The following is a 24,087-nucleotide window of genomic DNA, read 5'->3' on the forward strand; positions in this document are numbered from 1 at the left end:
AAAAGTTCAAGTATCCGCTTTGTCGGTTTTATTCCCAAAAATAATTGCTCAGTCTTTGGCAGTTAAAACCTTCCTGCACTTGCAGCCTCCTTTATTTTTCTTCAGTTCACCCTTGGGATTTGATTGTTTTCGAGGCTTTTCAAAAGGCTCTGTTTGAGCCTTTGTCAGAGGTTGCTTTTCATTGGTTAACATGGAAAACATGTTTTTCTCTTGTTCATCTCTTCTACACGGAGAGTCTCCGACCTAGGTGCCTTATCGGTTAAGGCACCTTTTCTGGTTTTCCATGCGGATCGCGCAGTACTCCTTACTTATTTGGATTATCTCCCAAAAGTGATCTCCAGTTTCCACATCAATCAGGAGATTGTTATCCTTTCCCTTTTGCCTTCAGGTTCTTCACCCAATGATTCGGGCTTGGTTACTTTTAGATGTTGTGTGGGCATTATGACTTTTATGTTCATTGAACCATGTCTCTCCGAAAAACAGATTCAATGTTTGTCTTGTATTACGATCAAAATAAAGGCTGGTCTGCCTCAAAGCAAATAATTGTACAGTGGTTCAGACGTCAGGTCTATCTCCTCTCTGGTAAGCCCATTCCCGTGTCTGTTAGAGCACATTCTAATCGCTCGGTGGGTGCATCATAGGTTCTGAGCCAGGGAGCATCTGCGGAGCAGATCTGCAAAGTCTATTCCTCTGTGCATACGTTTATCCGATTTTACCATTTTTACTCCTTCACCTCCGCTGATGCGTGATTCAGCAGAGGGGTCCTTGGTGCAGTTCGGGAGTGTTCCCACCCTTGAGGGACTACATTGGAACCTCCCAGTGGTACACCATAGGCTGAAGGAAAAAACTGGATTTTTGGTTTTACCAGTTAATCTGTTTTTCTGAAGCCATGGTGGACCACTGGGCGCCCAACCTTCACTTTTCTCTGCGGTTTGTATTGCTCTCTTGTTTTGTCAAGATTCTGTGTATGGATGTGTCTATGGGTTTGCTTCTCCTTTTCCTGTTCCTTTAGCTTTGAAAGTTAATAAACTGACTGGCCTGGGGCAGAATGGGTATTGGGGATGAGGAGCCTCTCCAAGCTGCACTCCGGAAGTTTAACTCCTTGTGCCCCTTCATAGGACCTGCATTACCCATGGTTCCAGTGGTCCACTAATGCTTCAGAATAAAAAAACAGATTTAACAGGTAACACCAAAAATCCTATTTTATTCATCATAATGACCTGTAATGGTTACCTTTTATATAGGAAATACAATAGTTTTTAACAACATTATATAACAAATGTGAGTGACGTCTCAGATGTTTGCACTCAAAGGGTTAAGCAACCGTTAGCTTATGTTTGCATATGTGCTTACACCATGATTTGTTTCTAATAGTGCTCTTAACCCTTTTAGTGCCAAGTGAATTTGTCAAAATAGGTGTGACAATTGTCAAGCAAACCTTTTTATTCATCATAATAACATTGTAATGTTTACCTTTTATATAGGAAATATAATCTTTTTTTTATTATTATTATTTGAATTTATATAACAATTCTGAGCCTCGCTGGCATTTTTAGCAGATATTTTGTACATCTCTCACAGATGTTGGCACGCAAAGGGGAAAGTCTCAAATTAGAATTTTATGTTCGACTCTGTTTACAAATTTTTTTATGATCAATATTTAATTTTAGATCTGGAGTATGAAACAAGACAGTTGTGTTCATGACTTACAAGCACACAACAAAGAGATATATACCATCAAATGGAGCCCCACTGGGCCGGGAACAAACAATCCAAATGCTAATTTAATGTTAGCAAGGTAAAGCACATCTATGGTCTTATGAAGTTGGCTAGGGTTGTTTTATGCTGCAACACATAACATCTTGTGCTTTACATTTTACAGTGCATCATTTGATTCTACAGTTAGATTGTGGGATGTAGATAGAGGAATCTGCATTCACACACTGACTAAACATCAGGAACCCGTGTACAGTGTAGCCTTTAGCCCGGATGGCCGGTACCTGGCCAGTGGTTCCTTTGACAAATGTGTACACATCTGGAATACACAGGTATGACTTGCATTTGTTAAGCCACCAGCCTTCAGTTAACGATGATGCTTTTGTAAATTTTGTTGACATACATCAAAATGATACTTAATTTTGAGATGTTATATTTTTATGTTATGAGTTATGTTATAGCAAACATTTAGCGTCCGAATCATCTGTTATTGCAGGATGTTCTAGTAGATGTTCTGTTATTCAATACATTTAGTTTGCCTCCAGGTATGTCTTTAGTGTTGGTCATCATGATGCTAAAGGTGCTTTACAGCTATGGGTTTCAAGCTACTGTTCAGCACGGACGGTGTAATGGTTAGCATTACTGCCTGACAGCACTGAGGTCATGGGTTCCCACTGGGCTGCCAACAAAATCAGTTCTAGCATGAATAGGGAATATAGATTGTAAGCTCCACTGGGGCAGGGACTGATGTGAATGTTCAAATATTCTCTACTAAGTGCAGCAGAATATGTGAGCCCTATATAAATAACAGGTTGTTATAACAAGTATAATATATACATTATGAGACTATTGCATTTAAGTTCTCCCATATGTCTGTGTGAGAATTTTTAATAGAGAACTGTCTATGGGATTGAATATTTAAGTAACTATAAATATGAAAGTAATGGGATTTCATGAAGCTCAAAGACCAACTTAAGTAAAGATATTTGACGCTATTTTTAAAAAGCATTTAAGAATGCTTTTTATGTGACAAATGTTTCTCCCAGGAGAACAGCGCTAGTAGTAGTAAACTATTCTTTCAAAGATAATAGTTGATAAGCAACTGTGTAATTAGTTAAAAGTATCAATTTATACATTAAAATATGTTAAGGTACAAAAGCTCATCAACAGACTAATCCTGGATTTCTTGGTTCTGCGGAAATAGTGTGGGCATTTTGATTCCAAATCATGGTCCAGATATACAACCCGCTGATGTCTGTGCCAATCACAGGCCAGTGGAGCAAGTGCTACTTTGTGAACCATGTAATGTGGAATCCTAAAAACTGTAGCAAATTGTCCTAAAACATTACTGGGTACTTATGTATTATCTGGGCTCCCATGTTAAATGCACCCCAATTTTTCATACCCCCACTATCCAACTACGCATGGAGTTGATTTTATATAGTGTGGTGAGCGCAGCGAGCCACCGTGCCGGAAGCGTGGCGAGCGGACGCGGTCTCATAAGAAAAACGGGAGCCCAGATATTACAAAAGTACCCATTACTGATTTCTGTTTTAATGTTTTATGCCTAATTATATCCATATAGTTTTATTAATTTGCTAATAACGCTGGTCTGACTACTTTTAATGTTTAAAAAACTTTTTGCACATTCCTTTAACATACGTGCAAAATGATTTGTCTTCTGAAGAGTCTTGTCCTCATTCTCTATGTAGGTTGCTTACAAATAGTCATTAGAAATTAATATTGCCCATGGCCTTATGGTTTATTTCTATTTTTAAAGATTATTAACAAACTAATATTAAGGGGATATTCAATGTCTGGATCTATTTTATGACCGGAGAATTAGCGCCCACCGCCTACTGCTGCCTTTCTGACCGCATTGAAGGCGTCATTTGACAAAACAGATCCGACTTTTAAGCCAGCCGGATCGGTTTTGTTGGAAACTACAGTGGGTTGTCGAATTCACTGTTGTTTTTCGACCAACCACGGCCATTTTTGCAGACATCCCCTTTTCAACAGTCGACAGATGGAACATTGTATTCCGCCTGTTGCATACCTTTCAATCTGGGTGAAAATGGCCCGGAAGTCCCGACTGTTGGGACTTACCGTCAGTTGGAATCTAAAGCTTTTTCTTATATTAACTTTTGTTATTTTTATTAATTTCAATGTAAAACGCCTTCATTATGTGAAAACACTTATCAGGTATCATTATCTTAGAGTGTCCATAACCTTCTCTGGTGATTTAACGAACACACTTTTATGTCTCTTCAAGAGTGACTCTTTTAAATTGCATTTTATATTCAATGTTTCTCAGTTGAGAAAGCTTGAACAACTTTGTATTTCATCGTCTGCCTTGTTAACTGCAGTCAGTATTTCTTTCTTTTACAGTAGGGAATGCATTTATGAACTTTCAGAAAGATGAGCCAATACAGCAGTTTTGAAAGTTAGGCAATTTTAAATGCCTTCATAGGCAAATGTTATGAATGGCCCATATTATTAAATGTATTAAGCAAAACTATTTCATGATGTCAACTTGTTTGCTCTCTGTTCTTCTTTTTCCATCAGACGGGCGCATTAGTTCACAGCTATCGGGGAACAGGGGGCATATTTGAAGTTTGTTGGAATGCAGCAGGAGATAAAGTTGGGGCAAGTGCATCAGATGGTTCAGTAAGTATGACATATTTTCCATACATCTAAACTGAATATCTGTTGCATCGCAAAATTGGTTATGAAATGTACATTTTACTACTTCGGGACAGTTGAGAGACCAAACTGGGTAATGATCAGTAAATAAATCGTAAATGTTAGTGTTTCAAAATAATTTTGACATTTTTAAAGATAAAGAATATATCAGTGGGGATTGAGGGGCAGATTTATTAAGCTTGGAGAAGAGATAAACTGGAGATAAAGCGGAGAAAAGGTAAAAAGAGATAAAGCACCAGCCAATCAACTCCCAACTGTCTTTTTCAAACACGGCTGATTGGCTGGTGCTTTATCTCCTTTTACCTTTTCTCCGCTTTATCTCCAGTTTATCTCTTCTCCAAGCTTAATAAATCTGGCATTGTTTTTACCGAATCACCCCCCATTCTTTGGGTTTTCCTATTTATTCTCCATGGAGAGACTGTTTTAGTATAAAACTATACACTACATGGGCACACACTCACTATTGTGCACACACATACTCACCTGTAGGCACTGCGTACTTACAACTGCTGTAGAAGACTCTGCTCCACAGCACTAGGTTCAGAAGGCACTGCTTTGGAAGTGGAGTAATTATGGACTAAGCTAAGCAAAACTTCCAATTAGTTAATTAGTCCATAGGGTGGTTGCAGCTGCGATGCCAGAACAAGTGTCAGTGACTTTTCCTAAAAGCAATCTTACTAAAAATTAAACTTGCTTTGGAAGTGCAAGTTAATAAAAAGACATGATTTCCTTAGAAATCACTGTCTCGTTTTCAGTCAGGAATTGAATAGCACATCCCAGTGGCAATTGAATCTACCTGCTTGAGCCAATATTGGTCATACCGATTGTAAAATGAAGTGTTAGGTATTAATACTTGTTTAAACTGTTCCATATCTATTTTATTTTTATTTTTTTCATTTGGTAAAATGAAGGGTTTCTAAGTTTATAGTATAAAATTATTTTATACCAATAAATTGACATTTTCCTTTTTCTTTTTTTTCTTTCCGTAAAGGTTTGTGTATTAGACCTACGAAAATAGCGCTGCTGGTTGGAAGCCATGGACCGACTATGAATGTGTACATAGCCAAAATGACTGTCCCTGACCCATGTACTGCTATAGTCCCATTTAACCATGGCCAGTCCACTTCAGCCAAACTGAAATTAATGCTATACTTAGATATTTAAAATAAATTTGAAAGCAAATCCCTGCAAAATGTTGCACCTCACCGAGGACAAAGTTCTTGTGTCACATCTGGTTAGTTTCTATGTGCTGGAAGCTGCTTTCTTCACTTCACAACATCGGGAGAAGAAAAGTTCTCCGGACATGCACGCAGAGAGAACTTAAATGTACCAAATTTAAAAGATGATGGTCAAAATACATTTATCTTTTTTTTTTTTTTTTTACTTGTCCCTTCTGGAATATTTTTTTTTAAATTGTTTACCTGTACAGAGAACACTGGCTATTTACTTGAGCAATAGTTTGTTCTTTGCTTTGAAACATTACATTTGGGGCTTAGGAAGAAATATTTGATGGCTGCATAGAATAACCCTCTGTCATTTATTTACGCCTTTGACTTTGCTTTGTATACAGTATTTCATTTGTGCACAGGAATACATGACAAAAAATTACTTGGTACAATAAATGTGCAACATAAAATAATGCTTATAGCATATGCAAATTGTCACACAGAGCTCAGATAAAAGATGCAGGTAATTTTGTTTATTCTATGATGACGTGGCGAATGTTTATTTGGGACACAATTCTGCCAAAACTGAAGGGCACAAATTATTATAAAGATCAGACAGCGGACACCATTGTCTGTTCTTAGACCATACATGTGCTATGGTTTCCTTGTGCACTACTGTGATAGAAGCAAAGCACCCCCTTATGTTGGACCTATTTTTTGTATTATAACTTGCCTCAGTTTTTTTGTGATGTCCCATTATTTTCTTTTAGATCAGGAATTTTTTAAAGGATACTAGGAACACGTGTATATTCAATAAACAAAAATGATGGGAATCATCAAATTCCAGTGTTAAAGGTATATTCAAAGGCTATTTTTGTTATTTTCCCATAAAGAGAAAAGTACCCTTATATGCTAATATTATTAACATAGACCAAGCAGTTCATCAAACTTAAATTGACTTATTTTAAGCCTTATTTTTATTGCAGGTTTTAAGCGATAAGCACCTGTACCACTAGGCCGATAAATTATTTATACACTGAGTTTCAGCAACTAGTTAGGAACATTTTAAAATAAAATAAAAAATACATCTATGCTGCTATTCAAAATAGTAACCATGCCTGCATTTTCTGCCCCCATTAGATTTTATAATGGTTTTCATATGTTAACATAAAAAAAAATTACAAAAAATAGAAATATATATGTATATTAGAAATGAACAACTCTTGCCACATTTTGAATTTAAACAGCATAGTTGAGCTATGGTTCCTGTTTTTAGAAACGGTCTGGTGGTTGGATTATATGTTTAAAGAGAAAAAAAAATCTAATGCATTATTGTAAATCAATCAAGCATGGTAATTTGTCATAAGCCTTTTATCTGATTTTATTTTTATTTTATTTTTTTTTTATTAAAAATTTAGAGACTATAACCACTTAAGGACCAGAAAGATCTGCATGACTGGAACAATTGTAGAGCAATGTACTGCAGAGAACGATTCAAACGCTGTGAAAATAAATATGCACTACACTTGTTTTCTGAATTTTTCTTTTACATCAGTGGTCCCTTAGTACAATGTCATTGTAAAACCATTTATAGCAAACTCTTGGTTGCAGGCCATTAAAATGTTGTACCAAGTTGTCACTTGGTTTCATTTCAAATGCATTTTATCTTGTTTTCTGAATGGTGTTGTGCAAGCAGTAGTTCTGGTGCTTAAGAGGTTACTTTTTCTTTTTGAAACCTTTTGTGCACAGATTTAGGGATATTTTATGTCCCTTATTTTACTCTAGAAATTGAATAAATAGTTTTCATGCTTCACGTTGCCAGTTACATGCACACAGTAAATTGCACACATCCTGGAGTGGCAGTATGCCTAATGGCAAAAATTGGGAACTACATTTTGCTGTTTCACTGATGCGATGCACTGAATTAATGTTTCTTCATTTACACATCACCATTTTTAGGTGTTAGAATTCAGCTGTAGACACCTCATTATTTAAGAAATTACAATTTTTAAGGGCATTATCCCAGTTGGCTACGGTAATATACCGCAGCTTATTTGCCCCTCTGGGGCTATCCAGTCAGCCATAATGCCAGGGTTTATTGGGATTATATTTCAACTGCGTCAGGCAGGTGAAACCAAGCCCTGAAAAAGTGCATATTTTTCAGGATCTTACCCATGAAAACACATCGGTCTGTGGATTTTCATGGATCCTGTGTTTTCATGGGAAAACTATAAATTTTTTGCACAGCAAAATGCTGTTATTGTATAGCTTCATTTTGACCATTGTGCAAAAATCACGTTAAATTTTTTTCGATGTGAAAAATGACAGCAGCTAATAGGATGCCTCCCTAAAAAGAGCGAAAATACCGAATACCACCACGCAAGGAATTAGAAAGTTTAGCTAGTGAATGTTTACATATTTCTTCTGAAATATGTATTTGCTCATTTTTGGGTTTTTTTCTCTCCTATTTTTTCCCTTGGTTAAATTACACATAAATGCAGCTAGGATATTTTTAAGTTGAGTTTTTTTTCCATCATTGAATCGTGCTTATTTTTATGGGCAGTGAGACATTTGCTTATTTAGGAATGTCATACAAGATTCATACAAGACTCTGCCATTTTTCGAACATATTTCCATTGTTAAAGTCCGCCATTGACCTTTTTCTGTCTATTTTTTTTCTTCACTGTATTGTTACAATGTTAAAAATCTAGTTTCAAATAAAAATAAGAAATACCTGGCAGTTATCTTTGCTAGAAGACTATGTATGTGGCTTATGTCAAAGAAATGTGTGCAATAATGATAGAGAAGCAGGTGCTCCTGGGAATAGATGTAAATATTTCTTTTTTTAATATATTATGCTGAAAGACTTTCAAGTAGTTACTGTCTTTGCTCAGTCTTGCCCAAATGACACCATTATTTTCATATTTTAAGGACATATTTACATGCCTAAGTGAAACGGTTTAAGAACGTCTGATTAAGAGTAATATAGATCACTCGTGTTTTTTTTTTTTTTTGGTAAGGAAAAACAAGATTTGGAAAAACTGCTAATTAGTACTGCTACGTCCTCAAGGAAATAACTGCTTTCCTTTTATTTTAGTGCTTCAGCTGTTCCTTGTACGAATAACTCCCAACTGTTTAGATTTTAATTGGAATGGAAAACTTGTGTTCTGCTTATACTCATACAGTGGTGCTTTTATCTCTCATCCTTGTAAATATCCCCATACATTTTTAGACAATAGTTTATGAAGTCATCTTTTCTTTCTTAAACCATTTCCTGTGCAGCCATCATTGGATACCTACCTTACTCAGATTTGAAAACAAGGGTTGTACATTTTTTTTATAGAGACATTGCAAAAGTATTGGCATAGTAGTAGAATCCAACATTAAATTTCTCTATATAGGTGTGATCTATTTCCAAACCCACAAATCCTTTGGGTCTTATTCTGTGAGCCTATCGGCAAGCACTGGCATCACAAGTCTGCATCATTTCTTGTGCTATTCAACTAACCAACCAGCCCCTGCAGTTTTTTGTACATGTCAAATACTTTTATTGTTTGGTTTTCATGATAATGTGTCTAACAGATGACTTTTGGTGTTTGTACTGTCCTGGACCATTTTAATTACACTTTGATGTATTTTGGTTCCACATCACAAGTTTTCCAAGGTCCCCTCCCCCACATCCTTGTTTTTTGACACATTTTTCTGTTGCATTTACCTTTTGCATTGTATTGCTCTGACAACTGTAATTTGAATCAGATCTGAAAGAGGTCCAGAATAAAATATATTTTGATATTAATATGTTGTAGTTATTTGTTTATTTTTAACACCACTAAAAATTTAGATCCTTGTCATTTTACATTATATACATGAATAATATGTATTTTGTGCTCATTTATTTTATACCTCAAAGTGCCATACACAGCTGGATTTTGGATTTACAGAAATTTATTCGATCTGTTTAGGCAGATAAGCTGTAAACTAAGATGATTGCATTAACTATTTAGTATATTAAGGGGAGTAAAGACCCGTACACTAGACCACTGGCTAACTATATCAGCAGTGGCCTTCGGTGAACGATAAAGTGTGTACGCACTGAATGATATAGTTACTGATCATGTTCAGTGATGCCACTCTCCCTCATCACTCCTTGTGCAGGTCGTTGAACTGCATGTGCGCCCAATAGGGGAGGGGTTACACATTGAGCATACACAATAAAACTTTAATTTAAGATGCAGCTCAGACTGAGCAATATCTTTTAATAAACGCATCTCGTTTATATGGGGCTTGGAGAGAGAAAAGAGTACAAAATATCTCAATGTCCTCATTCAAACACAGCTGGCAATATGACAGAAGCTGATTTTTTAGTACTTTCTCATGCGGCACTTAATGACACACCATTTCAAGAAATCAAAGTTTTAATCAGAAAATGGTTACTGTCATTTCAGTGCAGATAGAGATGTTAAGCTACAGCAGATTTTATTTTAGTAGTCTTAAGTAATGACTACACCTGTGCACATGCAATGTGGTCTGTAAAATGTGCACGGTTGGTAGCTCCTGAGACTAGAGTGGGTTACCTGTGCACTAAATGATATCCCGCCCGATCCTTCATATTGTAGTGACATATTAGGTACATATTTGAACATTAACCTAAAGCATGCCTGATTGCTCCTATGTTAGAGTCATGGTGCAATGAAAATCATGATTGGGACATTGCTATACCAGGATATACTTTACTTAGGAAGGACAGAATGGGAAGGATCGGAGAAGGGGTTGCAATATAGGTGATAAAAAGCATATCCTACCTTAATACATAGTATTGAAGAAAAAACTGCACCCCTTTGGGTGACCATAGAAACAGGTAAGAAGGCAATTCTTCGTATAGGGGTGAACTACAGACCACCAGGTCAGGAAGAGGAACTTGACAAGAGCCTATTGCAGGACATCCATAAAATGTCATAAAAAGCAGAGGTAATAATCATGGTAGACTTTAATATACCTGATGTAAACTGGGGGGTGTCTGGTGAAAGATCCAGAAGTAGGGACATTCCTAATTCCTTGCAAGGAGAATCCCTTCAACGATTGGTGAGGAAGCCCACTCGTAAGGATGCAATATTAGACTTTTCATACTTACAAATGGTGACAGAATATCTGACGTAAATGTGGATGAAAACCTTTGATCCAGTGACCATCAAGCAGTATGGTTCAGAATAAAGACAGAGACCAATTCGTCACACACAGAGTTTGGCAGAGTTAGAGATGAGCAAGTCGTCTCTTTTCCGTGAGCGGCTCATAGCGGTTCAGAATACAGAAAATAACCGGGTCTTTTAAAGGCTCACTGTAATAATAGTGGCACATAAGTGCATATGTTACAGTAAGCTGCTGGGGGAGGCTGCTGTATCGGTGTGCAGGGACTCCCCATCCGCCACAGGGTGCAGTGGAGGAAGGTTTGGTCCAATGCTGTAAGCGCCAGTCAATAGAGTGGAGAACATTACCTGGTCCCTGGGAGCTCATCTGAGTTGCCATGGCCATTGGCAGATTGGCACTCTGTCCCGCGTACTGCTGTACTGTGACTGAGCAAGCAGCGGTTAGTGACCGTGAAGAACTGTCTTGCTCTAAGAGCCACGGCTCAACTAGAGCCGGCTCATGAGTAAGCTACCCATCTCTAGGAAGGAGGAACTTGGAAGGAGTGCAGGAGAAGTGGTAAAAATTAAAAACCGCAATACTAAAACCACTTTGCATCCAAAAGAGTTAGGAAAAACACAAGGAGCAGGAAGCCAGTGTGGTTTGCGAAAGAAGTAGCAAGTATTTTGAAAGCAAAAAAGTTGGCCTTTAAGAAATAGAAGCAAACGCAGAATAGGTGTTATATATTGTTCGACAGAAGGCGGCAAAGAAGGTAATCAGATGTGAAAAAGCACAGGCTGAGGAGAAAATGGCCCAGTCAGTGGGTAAAGGAGTGAAAACAGTTTTTTTTTAAGTGAAAGGAGAAATACAAAAAGCAATAAGACTAAAGACAGAGAGTGGAAGTCTTCATGAGGGGGACAATGTAATAGCAGATCATATTAATAATTATTTCTGCTCTGTATTGCCTGCTGAGAGGGGAAGGGGCCACAGTTGCAAGTAAAGTCAGAAAATTGAGGTATAAACCACTACATTTACAGAGGAAAAAGTCCTAACAGAACTCTCAACACTGAAAGTGGATAAATCAATGGGGCCAGATGGGATACATCAAAGGATACTTAAGCTTAAAGGGGAGCTGGTAAAACCATTAACAGAATTATTTAACCAGTCACTAGCTACTGGAGTAATACCAGAGGACTGGAAAACAGCAAATGTAGTCTCACTGAACAAAAGTGGAAGCAAGGAAGAGGTAAGCAACTATCGACCAGTGAGCCTTACATCAGTAGTAGGGAAATTTATGGAAACACTCTTAAAACAAAGAGTTGTATAATATCTTAAAACCAGCAAGTTATTGGATCCGAAACGGCATGGGTTTACTGGGGGGAAGATCATGTCAAACAAATCTTATTGACTTTTTTGATGGGGTGACTACAGAAATAGATCAAGGTGGGGCTGTAGATGTAGCTTATCGAGACTTTTGTAATGCTTTTGACACTGTCCCACATCGCAGACTGTTAAATAAACTTAAAAGCTTGGGATTGGATTCTAAGATGGTTACATAGGGCCTTATTCTAGTTCACTCTTTTTGACAATATCCTTCTTAGATGGACAAAACCATGTGCACTGCAGTGGGGAAGATGTAAAATGTGCTGAGAGAATTAGATTTGGGTGAGTTGTTTTGTTTCTGTGCAGGGTAAATACTGACTGCTTTATTTTTACACTGCCATATAGATCTCACTTTGAAGTAAAACCCCACCCAAATCTATTTCTCTCTGCACAAGTAACATCTGCCCCACCTGCAGTGCAAATGGCTTTGTCCATCTAAGAAGGATTTTGTCAGAGTGAATTAGAATAAGGCCCATAGTTACATAGTCGGTGAGGCTGAATAAAGACTTGCGTCCATCTAGTTCAACCTATGTTTATAATAGTTTATCCCTTATTGTATAGTATGTTCCGATATCCGATAATGACCGATTGTTACTTATTCGTACCCGTGGATGGTTTTTAACTAATAAATGTTTATCCAATCTTATTTTAAACGTATTTATAGTGTCTGCCGACACCACTTCTCCAGGAAGAGAGTTCCAAAGTTTGACTGTTCTGACTGTAAAGAATTTTTTTCTTCTAGATGAACAAAATCTTTTTTCTTCTAATCTAAACTCGTACCCTCACGTCCTAGATTCCTGTCTAGCAGAAAAATGGGTGTTTGACAGTTCCTTATATTGGCCCCTAATGTATTTATTCATATTGCGCATGTCCCCCCTTAAACATCTCTTCTGTAAATAGTCGCAGATTGCTTAATCTTTCCACGTAGCTTAAATTCTCCATTCCCCTAATAAGCTTTGTTGCTCTTCTTTGGATTTTTTTCTAATTCTATGATGTCCTTTTTATAGGGTGGGGCCCAGAATTGTACTCCGTAATCGAGGTGCGGTCTAACCAATGATTTGTACAGAGGGATAATTACTTTTGAGTCCCTAGTTTCCATGCCCCTTTTTAATATATGCTAGAGTTTTGTTGGCCTTTTTTGTTGCTATATTACATGGAGCACTATACCCTAGTTTGTTGTCTATTTGGACTCCTAGATCCTTTTCGAGTACTGAATTACCCAATTCATCCCCGCGTAGGTTATAACTAGCACACTGGATATGTCTCCCATGGTGCATGACCTTGCATTTGTCCACATTGCTTCATCTTCCACTTTTTTGCCCACTCATCTAGATTGTCAAGATCATTTTGAGGCGTGGTGACATATTTTGATGATTTAATAACTCTGCTCACTTTTGTATCGTCCGCAAAGATGGATACATTGCTGAGTAACCATCCCAGTAGCGTTAATAAAAATGGTTGAATGGATAAGATCTTGGTTGCAGGACAGAAAACAGTTGTAGTAAATGGAGTACAGTCAGGAGGGTAAGGTTACAAGTGGAGTAGCCAAGGGATCTGTACTTGGACCAATGCTTTTTTAATATGTTTGTTGGTGATAGTTCAAATGGAATTGAGGGTAAAATGTGCCTTTTTGCAGATGACACAAAGGTATGCAACAGTGTAGACACACCAAGATGGGTAAAACAAATGATTGGTTGATCTAGGTAGATTAGAGGAATGGTCAAGAGAATGGCAACTACAGTTTTAAAAAGGGACAGACTAGATGGGCCAAGTGGTTCTTATCTGCTGTCAAATTCTATGTTTCTACACACCACATGGCCTTTTACAAGATGAGGGTTTTTTTTAAATATATATATTCCGCACTGAGTGCATCTTTTGTACAGATTATATATAATTCCTTTCTTTTTTTTGCTCTGTTTGAAAAAAAAAATTCCGGAAATATATTTTTGGGCAAATAAATGGGGCTAGCGTTCTCTGATTGTATATACAGTTTAAAAAAAAAGATGGCAGAGACTTACAGTATTAGGGGCACACTAGGAATTTATGAACACTTTAAAATCTTTAACGTTGATTAAAAAAATGTATTAAAATGGATACTGATTATATATCCCCTTAAGATAAAGGTAATAAGAAAAATGTGATTAAAATGGTGATTACAATGTTCTGATGTATATTTTTGCTTTATATGATATTTTAAATTGCACTTGGCACCCCTCATTTTTTTGTAGTGTTATTAATTATTAGGTGTTTAGTACTTGATAAGGAATATTGTTTATTGTGTGTGTGTATAGGTTCTTAGTTTCTAGGACAAAGTAGTCATTTATATCCAAGTGCCTGTTCTATGTTTTTTACATGGTTTGCTTTTTACAAAGTTTTATTATGATCTCTGCTTGCTAGAATTTGTAACTAATTATTATTATAAAGATCGAGAAAAAGAAGAAAATAATGACAGCGCCTGGACTGCTGCAGCCTAAAAAAACACCTTAAAACTCCCAAATCTTAACAATACATGTAACACAAAAATTGTGTCCTTTTTTGGCGCTGCAGTCCCCTCTTTTTAAGTGATGAGATCTTATCACCAATAGGGTATATTTCAATCCAAAATTATTCCGTCCAGTCGTTCTTAAAAAAGTAAAAGACTGACCTGGGAGAATTTCCCTATGTGCATGTAACGGTTTCTTTAAATCCTCTCGCCCTCTGCATACACACATATCGATAACCAGACAGATAGCATCACCGCGTAACCCTTGAGAGGTACACTCACCGGGGGTAGGTGCCCTATGTTCACTGAAAGGGTTCTTTATATCCGACCCGCCTCCTCACAGGACACAGGTGGACAGCTGACTCCAAGAACTTTTGCAATCCAAAAAATTCCTAAAAAAGTGGGAAGGGAATCCCAAGGTGAGTGGTGGTCTGGGTTACCTCCCAATCCGGATAGAAGGATACCCAGCTTGCTGAAGATGACAGCCAGCACCTACCACAGACCTCTTGGGTATTCTCTTTTTCCTCCAACCACTAACGTGTTTCGGGCTATGTGAATAAGCCCTTTTTCAAGGTGTGGAGGATGTTACCACCTGTATGGTTTATATACCAGTTCCTGTCTACACATGGTCTTAGCTATCACTAAAACATGGAGATATCACTAAATTACACAGTCATGAGAATAGTGTTAACAATCAAGTAAAAAACAAGTAAAAAAAATATCCAATACATGTATATACACAATGGACACACATCCGCTTTATACATTTGATAGGAACGGGAAAAATAAGCCTTTTAACGGGACAATAAGATAAATGATCCACAACAGATCCATTCATGATTTTACCGGCACAGGAGACCGCAGCTGTTTCTCTTAATAGGTGGTATGTGGTTTATCTAGTGCGCCCCTCCACCAGCAGCCCAAAAATGTTCCCCAGCCAGTTCAATCAGCCGACACAATGCATATATGGAAATAGGCAACCCCCTATCTTTCCTTAATAGGATCATGTCCGTGGCTGCGTCGTATAATGCGCTTTCAGATCTTTGAGCCACATGAAGCGTCCCTTCCGGTGACGTGTGGACCGCACCGTACTTCCAGATAATCGCTGTGTGCCTTCCTGAATGGCTGGGATATTTGTAATCACATCCGGCTCCGTATGGCTTATTTGTTTAATAACCAGTGGAACACAGGGAACATCCGGACCCGGAACTTGAGTTTCCTGAATGCACTTATTTGGATCCGCTGGATTCTTTATACCATAGCAATTGGTTCCACCAGATCGTTACATATGGGACGTACAACACAAATAAAAGAATAGTATTAGTCCATTGTATAAATACACAAATGAATAACATATACAAAAGTACATAATTACAATCTAAAACCATCCTTTTGGTGGATGTGTATTTAAAAGGCGACATCTAAATAAAAAAAGACTTAAAACGAATTTAAAAGGAGGGGGGTTTTAAAGGAATGGGAGAAATTCAAACCATGGGAAACTAACACTACAAAAAACATTTAAGTTTGAATCCCACATTTAAACCGTGCGGTTCAATGGTTTTTAAGGAGTATATAGTTCGCATCTCCTCCTGAGATTAATTTTTTGTCCCTATCATTAACCCTCCAATTATCTGAAACAAGTTTGATACCACAGAAATTCACCATGTGGTTAATGTCTCCACCATGTATTTTCTTAAAATGTAAAGATACATTGTGGGATTCCACTCCCTTAGCAATATTGCGACAATGTTCGGCTAATTTTATTTTCAATTGTCGGGTGGTTTTCCCAATATATAACTTTTTACATGAACACTCCAACAGGTACACACAAAATTTCGTGTTACAACAATATCATGCATCTCATTGTTATTTGGTGCCCGGTATTGTTGAATGACCTTCATGGTTCCCTTGCATGCACGACACATGCTACAGGTTCCGCACTGGAAAAAACCCTTTGTCTTAATATAGTTAAATGGATCAGGAGTATTGATTGCGCTCCTCACCAATTTATTTTTGAGATTTTGGGCCTTGCGGTAAATAAAAGTGGGTCTTTCTTTCACATACTTACTAAGGATGGGATCATTCCTTAAAATACCCCAATGTTTCTTGAAGATCTGTTCGATCTGCTTGGATTGACTAGTGAATTTTGTAATAAAACACACCAAAATCATTCTGTTTTTTTGAGGGGAACTTCAATCGTTGTCTCGCTTCTTTGCATTATTGCTTCTGAACCCCTATTCATGGCTTCCACTACCATGTCTGAATTATACCCCTTCTGTTTGAACTGCTGACTCAATTTGGTTGCAAGTATTTGATAAATGTCAAGATCTGTGCAGTTCCAACTGATCCGATTGAATTGACCATTGGGGATACTGCGCAACCAATTGGCATGGTGGTTGCTACTGAAGTCAATATATGAGTTGCTATCTGTAGGTTTCTCATAATTCCTTGTTTTTAAACATCCCTCGTCAATATAAATGGGTCAAGGAAACTCAATTCATACTGACTTATTTGGAAGGAGAGTTGAATGTTCAACTGATTATTATTAAGTTCCTCACAGAAACTGGTAAGGGATATGTGATCACCCTTCCACACAAATAGAATGTCATCGATGTATCGACGATAGGTGACCAAGCTGGCGCCCAGGTGGGGTTTACTCCAGATGTTAACCTCTTCCCACCATGCCATGAAAAGATTGGCATAACTGGGCGCCAGCCTGGTCCCCATCGCCATACCCCTAAGTTGCAACAAAAATTGTCCATCGAACCAGAAATAATTATTCCTTAAAATTAAGGAAATCCCCTCTAATATGAAATCCTTAAGGTCCGATGGTGTATCATCCCTATCAAGAAAAAAACTGACAGCCTGGAGGCCCAATTCATGGTCGATTATTGTGTATAATGAGGTGACATCGGAGGTCACCAATGTACACTCCGATTCCCACCTCACCTCCTTGGTACTAATGGTGTCTTTGAGAAAGGACTTAGTTCTTAATACCATGGGCTGTAATAGGGAGTCGATGTAATGAGACAAATTTGATAATACAGAATTTGTTCCAGCGACTATAGGTCGGCCTGGTGGATTGGTGGCCGATTTGTGAATCTTGGGGAGTACATACACAACCGGTATAGATGGATTAGCGATGTGTATATACTCACTTACAGTCTTAGTAATAGTACCCTTAGATGTATATAACGCCAGGAATACTGTCAGTTTCTCTTGAATTTTATCAGTAGGGTTGCCCAGAACCGGATTAACAATGGGCTTGATGGAGCTATAGCTCCAGGCCCACTCTCTAAATAGGCCCATTTTGTAGCTGAGGGTCAGGGCTTTCCAATGAGCCCAGCCCCGTGTCTCTAGCCCCCTGGGAACCGGAGATACTGCCAGGCAAACCAGGAATGTTTTCCCCATAGGATAACATGGGACCCGCTAATGCCGACCTCCACCTGGTTCCAATGGCTGCCAGTTCCCCCTCTGGTATCACAGAAACTCGAGGTTGATCTCAGTCAAACCCAAATTGCCGGGCCTTCAATCTGATACCTGGTCCATATGGGTTCATTGGTTCTAGAGATATTGCAGGTAAAACTTTTTTTTTTTTTCATTTCTGAAATGTAATTTTATGGCTGTTCATGTTGTTTGAGGACAGATTTCTCTGGAACCAAACGGCCCAGTTTCACGGGACCAAAATCATTCGAAGGCTACATGTAAATGGGTCAGTTGGTTCCGAAGATATAGCTGGTTGTTTAAAGGGGACAGGGGTGGTTTTCTCTCCCCCTCACACCAGAAAATGCAGTGCTCTGAATACAGCCGTGCAGCCCCCTGCTCTCTGCCCGGCTGTTAATGGCTGTCATTTCTGCCCGGCAGCGACTGTCCCCCAGTTACCGCGAGCATGTATTCCACCCTTGGCAATGAGCATGTAAACCCACATGGCAATGAGCATGGAACCCCTGGCAATGAGCATGGAACCCCTGGCAATGAACATGTAGGTAAGCAACACTTATGTAGCATAATTTTTAATAGGCATTATGGTGTTTGGCATAATACGTAATGGAGATTATGGTGTGAGGCATAACATGTAATGGGCATTATGGTGTAAATTTTTAATGTGCGCCATAGGCGCGCAATGCCCCTATTTATGAAGCATATTGTGCATTATTTCTCAATCTGTTTGGTATAGTGCAGGCATGTCCAAACTATGGCCCTCCAGCTGTAAAACTACAAGTCCCATCATGCATTGCCACAGTTTTGCAATTAGGGAATGCTAAAACTATGTAAAGGCATGCTGGGACGTGTAGTTTCACAACAGCTGGAGGGCCACTCTTTGGACATGTCTGGTATAGTGTGTATTTTGGCTCAATCCATGTGGTAAAATGTGAATTTTGCCTTAATCTGTGTGGCATAACGTGAATTTTGACTCAATCGGTGTGCCATAGTGTGAATTTTTGCTCAATCGGTGTGAATTTTGTCTCATTCCATGTGGCATAATGTGTAAGAAGCAAGTACAGTATAAGGGGTTACTATTGTGTTGCATGATTTGTATAAGGTGTATATGGTGTGGTAAACTTAGGTTACCACATAAAAGGTGCTGACATATTGTCTACCAAGTTTCGGTTTTCAGTATTTTTTTTATGACTGGAGTGCCGCCTCATCCCTCAAGTATCTTAGGACATCGGTGTCCTGTGGGTGCACCTTTGGAGTGCACCCGCCAATATATCTCCCTGCATTTTTCTTATGCCAGCCCCCTGCCTTTTCCAGGCATATATAATTAGTTGAAAGTATTTACACAAATAGAGACCCACCCATGAGCAGACCACCCAAACAGAACACTGGTCACGCCCCCCACATTATTAGGTGCTGGCCACAACCCCTATTATTGCGCATAATAGGCCCTTGATCATTTTCAGCTCCAGGCCCATTTAGACCTTAATGGTGTGGTAAAGCTCAACCGGGACAAGATGGTTCTGCTCAAACTAGATTACTGAACAAATAAAATATAATATATATATTAGGGCTGCTGGCTGTAAAGTCCAATCCCCAACCGCCTTCCCAAATGGCGGTGGGACAACTTAGAACAGGTGAGTATCAACAGGGATACAAACGGGGGTCGGTCCTCACTGTCAGCGCTCACACAGATACAATTTAACCACACCTCCCTTAGGGTTTTGTGGCAATCCTCTTCTCCAGATAACAGATAGCAAGGGTCAATGACCATGGACCATTTTCATACTCCACATCCGCACATACTCCATCAACGATGGATATCCCACATAGGAAGAGAGGAGAAGAATATTGCGCAATACCACTTTTTATTTTTGCATACAGGATAAAAACAAATCAATGATAAAACACACAAGTCCAGGTGAGAGGAGAAGGGGTAGAATTTACCATGAATGATGGAGAACCAGGTAAAAGGCTCTCTAAATGGGCATAGACGGTGACAGATGTTAAGGACCCGGGTAGCCACAGCGTCAGTCCACAGAGAGGTGACTCCTTCTCCAAATCTCCCGGTCTGTAAGTGCAGCCGCTCCAACGCGTTTCGGACACCAATGTGTCCTTTTTCAAGGATTGTCTCATTTGGCTATAACAGGGGTGCGTACATGTGGTTATATAATTTCAGCATATCAGAACATTCTGCAATCACACGCCGATGCGCATATCGGCTGGTAACCCGGCTTCTTCAGGGCAAAGGTTTGCCCTGAAGAAGCCGGGTTACCGGCGAAATGCGCATCAGCTTGTGTATCCGTCAAAGTCAAGACCATTTTATTTGAATATAGATCCTAAGAAGGAAGAGGCTTTCCTTTTCATTAAGTGATTAATGAGTAATTAGTCCTCTCCAAGGAAAGGCAGATCTTGTATAAGACACAAGGAAAATTTTCTAGGGTAGAACACATCCAGTTAGGGATGAACAAATCCTGAACTGGTGTATTATTTGGAGGTTGGTGTGTCCTTTAATATAGATAGATAGAAAAATGGAGAATACCTTTAAAAAATAGCATTTGCCTTCTGCTGGGGCTGTTAACCCTTTTGAATGCCAACATCTGTGAGAGATGTGCAAAATATCCACAAAAAATACAGTATGTGCCTATGCACATCCTTGCTGGCGGGTCGCCAGAACGTACGCGCTGGCGACCCACCAGCAGCCTCGCCAGCGAGGAGACTGAGACGCGCGTGCGTCTCAGTCTCCGTCGCTAGCGTGGCGGAAACCCTGTCCGTCTCCGCCTCAGGGAGACGGACGGGGTTAGGGGGGGGTTAGGGGGGATGCGGGCAGGCGGCGGGGACCCCGGGTTACCGCCGGCAAGCCGGCGGGGACCCGGGGAAACGTTTGGAAGCGCCGTCGGAAGGGGGCGCGCGCGCCTCTCGTGCGCGCGCGTCCCCTTCTCACGATCGCCATGGCGCTGGCGGGGGATGGCGGCTGGCGACGCCAGCGCCATCCCCTGCAAAGATGGGAACAGACCCATCTGTACCAGCATTGTTCAAATTTGTTATATATAAATTCAAATAAAAATATTTCAAAAAATTTTTATTTTCTATTCAAGGCAAACATTACAAGTCATTATGGTGAATAAAAAATGTTTGCCAATTTTCACACCTATTTTGATGGTTTAATTTGGCACTCAAAGGGTGTACTGTATCTATTTTCAGTGTCTAGGCCTCTCAGCACTAATATGCATGAGATTTAAAAAATCTCTGTCTCTCTTTTTAGGCCACTGGTTCAAATCCTGATGGAAGAATAAATTACCTATTGAAAGTATTTTACAAACAACATCTGTAGCCAGTTATTAGTAAATAAATATAAGTAAAACTAGAAGTTGTGTTTCATAAACCATGACAGATTGTGATGATTAAGCAACACAGGAAAATACACCAATCTCCCGTTTGTCTAGTCTAATAGTTGTTTTTGGAAACTTAATAATGTTGTACATTTACACACAGTCATTTTCAGAGCATATTATAACATATTTGGGTCAATACAGAATCCTTCGATTACTCAGCTGGTAAAGCAGAGGACTGTAGAGGAGATTGGTGCAGAATTCAGGCCATTAGCGCATCAAAATCTTTGGGATGCCAGCTTGTTTTCTCTTTCCCTCCTTAAGAATCAGCCCAGTCAGTTTCAGCAGCCACACTAAATATAATTTATTAATTAGAAATTATTTTCAATGGCAACTTTTAAAGAAAGCTTGTAAAATTGTTATAAATAATACAAATTTCAATCATTCCTAGAACACTCGATAAGCTAAAAAGTTAAAGCTATATTGGAAAAAGCGTTAAAGGTTTGCTAGGCAGTATGGATCGTGTTATGGTTAGCATTACTGACTCACAGCATTGAGGTCATGGGTTCGATTCCCACCATAGCCCTAACTGTGCGGAGTTTGTATATTCTCCTCGTACTTACATGCGTTTCCTCCAGGTACTCCGGTTTCCTCCCACAATCCCAAAAATATACGGTACTTCTATGTTAGTTGGGCGCCCACTTTACATACGTACGCATGCGTAACAAAAATCGCATCACATTAGTAGTAGTAGTACGTTTATTTATAAGGCGCCGCAAAGTGTCCGCAGCGCCGTACATAGCAAACAAAAAAAAAATGCCAAGGTAACGTACAGGGTGTGTTGAAAAATACAGTATAAATAGGGGTATAGCTGGTAGAAATAAAATCAGCATCAGTTCAGAAGTAGGTGTCAAAATTGTCGAGGAGACTGAAGATGAAGTAGAGGAAGGGAAGAACAGGACAGGAGGACAGGTGAGGTAAAGAGGTAGGGTGAGTACGTGACGCAGGAGGACCCTACTCATAAGAGTTAACATACTAAAAATAGGTGGGTGGATGAACGAAAAACAACAGGATAAGTAGGAACAGAGGCAGGACAGGAGGATCAAAAGAGGTTAGGAGGAGGGATAGGCTAGTCGAAAAAAGTGGGTTTTGAGGGAGCGCTTGAAGGAGGTAAGGGAATCAGAAAGCCTGATGGGTGGCAGGAGGTTGTTCCAGTGCAGGGGGGCAGCGCGAGAGAAGTCTTGGACACGGGAGTGGGAGGAGGTGATTAGGTGAGAGGTCAGTCGGCGGTCAGCGATGGAGCGAAGAGGACGTGAGGGAGTGTGGCTAGAGATCAGTGAAGAGAGGTAAGGAGCGGTGGAGGAGGAGAAAGCCTTGTAGGTGGTGGTGAGCAGTTTAAAGAGAACTCGGAAAGGAATGGGGAGCCAGTGGAGAGATAGACAGAGGGGGGAGGCGGAGGTAGAGCGGCGGGAGAGGAAGATGAGCCTAGCAGCAGCGTTAAGAATGGTTTGGAGAGGTGTGAGGCGGGTGAGAGGTAGCCCAGAGAGAAGGATTTTGCAGTAGTCAAGACGGGAGATGACAAGAGAGTGAATGAGAATTTTGGTCGCGTCAGTGGAGAGGAATGGTCTGATGCGTGAGATGTTGCGTAGGTGAAAGCGGCAAGACTGTGAGAGAGCACGAATGTGGGGGGTGAAAGAGAGGGAGGAGTCAATGATGACACCGAGGCAGCGCGTTTGGTCGGTGGAGGTGATCTCGGTTTCACCAATGCTGATGGAGATAGTGGGAGAAGAGGGGATGTTCGGGGGATGGAAGATTAGAAGTTCAGATTTAGCCATGTTTAGTTTCAGGAAGCGTTGGGTCATCCAGGCTGAGATGGCCGTGAGGCATTCGGAGACCTTGGACAGGAGTGATGGGGATAGGTCTGGGGAGGAGAGATAGATTAGGGTATCATCAGCATAAAGGTGGTAATGAAAACCATAGGAGCTGATGAGGGTGCCCAGAGAGGTGGTGTACAGGGAGAAGAGGAGAGGGCCAAGGACTGACCCTTGGGGAACACCGACTGGCTGCAGGGTAGTAGGAGAGGAGGAGCTTGGAGTAGAGACGGAGAAGGAGCGATCGGAGAGGTATGAGGTGAACCAGGAGAAGACCGTGCCAGTGATGCCAAGGGAGCGGAGGGTGTTGAGCAGGAGAGGGTGGTCAACAGTGTCAAAGACAGCCGACAGATCAAGCTGGATGAGGATAGAGAAGAGGCCTTTGGATTTAGCCGATAGTAAATCGTTAGTGACTTTGGTCAGGGCAGTTTCAGTGGAATGTAAAGGGTGGAACCCGGATTGGAGGGGGTCTAAAATGGAGTTAGCAGTAAGGTGGCTTAGGAGACTATTATAGGTCAGACGTTCTAGGAGCTTGGAGGCAAAAGGGAGGAGGGAGATGGGCCTGTAGTTGGATGGAGAGTTGGGGTCCAGATTTGTTTTTTTGAGAAACGGGGAGACAAGAGCGTGTTTGAAGGAGGAAGGGAAGATCCCAGAGGATAGGGAAAGATTAAAGAGGTGAGCCAGGTGAGAGCAGACTGATGGACTGAGACGACGGATAATATTGGAGGGGATAGGATCGAGCGGGCAGGTGGAGGGAGAAGCGGATTGAAGGATGGAGTGGACTTCAGCAGCAGTGGTGGGGTAAAATGAGGACAGGGGTTGGAAGGAGGGGAGTGGAGATGTAGGAGGGGAGGAGGGAGAGGGTGAGGTCATGG

The 24,087-nt window shown here is 40.0% G+C and overlaps 1 protein-coding gene across 5 annotated transcripts in view; it reads left to right on the forward strand.

Moving 5' to 3' along the window:
• Positions 1-9,381, forward strand: part of TBL1XR1 (TBL1X/Y related 1) — a 195,536-nt gene extending 186,155 nt beyond the window's left edge. For 4 of the 5 annotated variants that reach the window (XM_083177724.1, XM_083177723.1, XM_083177726.1 and 1 more), the window contains exons 14-17: positions 1,671-1,798; positions 1,883-2,048; positions 4,282-4,383; positions 5,411-9,381. In XM_083177724.1, coding sequence (XP_083033850.1) covers positions 1,671-1,798; positions 1,883-2,048; positions 4,282-4,383; positions 5,411-5,437 — 423 coding nt within the window. In that variant the 3' untranslated portion in view covers positions 5,438-9,381. The remainder of the gene's footprint in view (positions 1-1,670; positions 1,799-1,882; positions 2,049-4,281; positions 4,384-5,410) is intronic. The other variant, XR_014471794.1, reaches the window with a different exon arrangement.
• The last annotated feature ends 14,706 nt before the right edge of the window (positions 9,382-24,087 follow it).

Source organism: Crinia signifera, chromosome 3 (assembly GCF_055691185.1).
Source record: "Crinia signifera chromosome 3, ASM5569118v1, whole genome shotgun sequence".
NCBI lineage: Eukaryota > Metazoa > Chordata > Amphibia > Anura > Myobatrachidae > Crinia > Crinia signifera.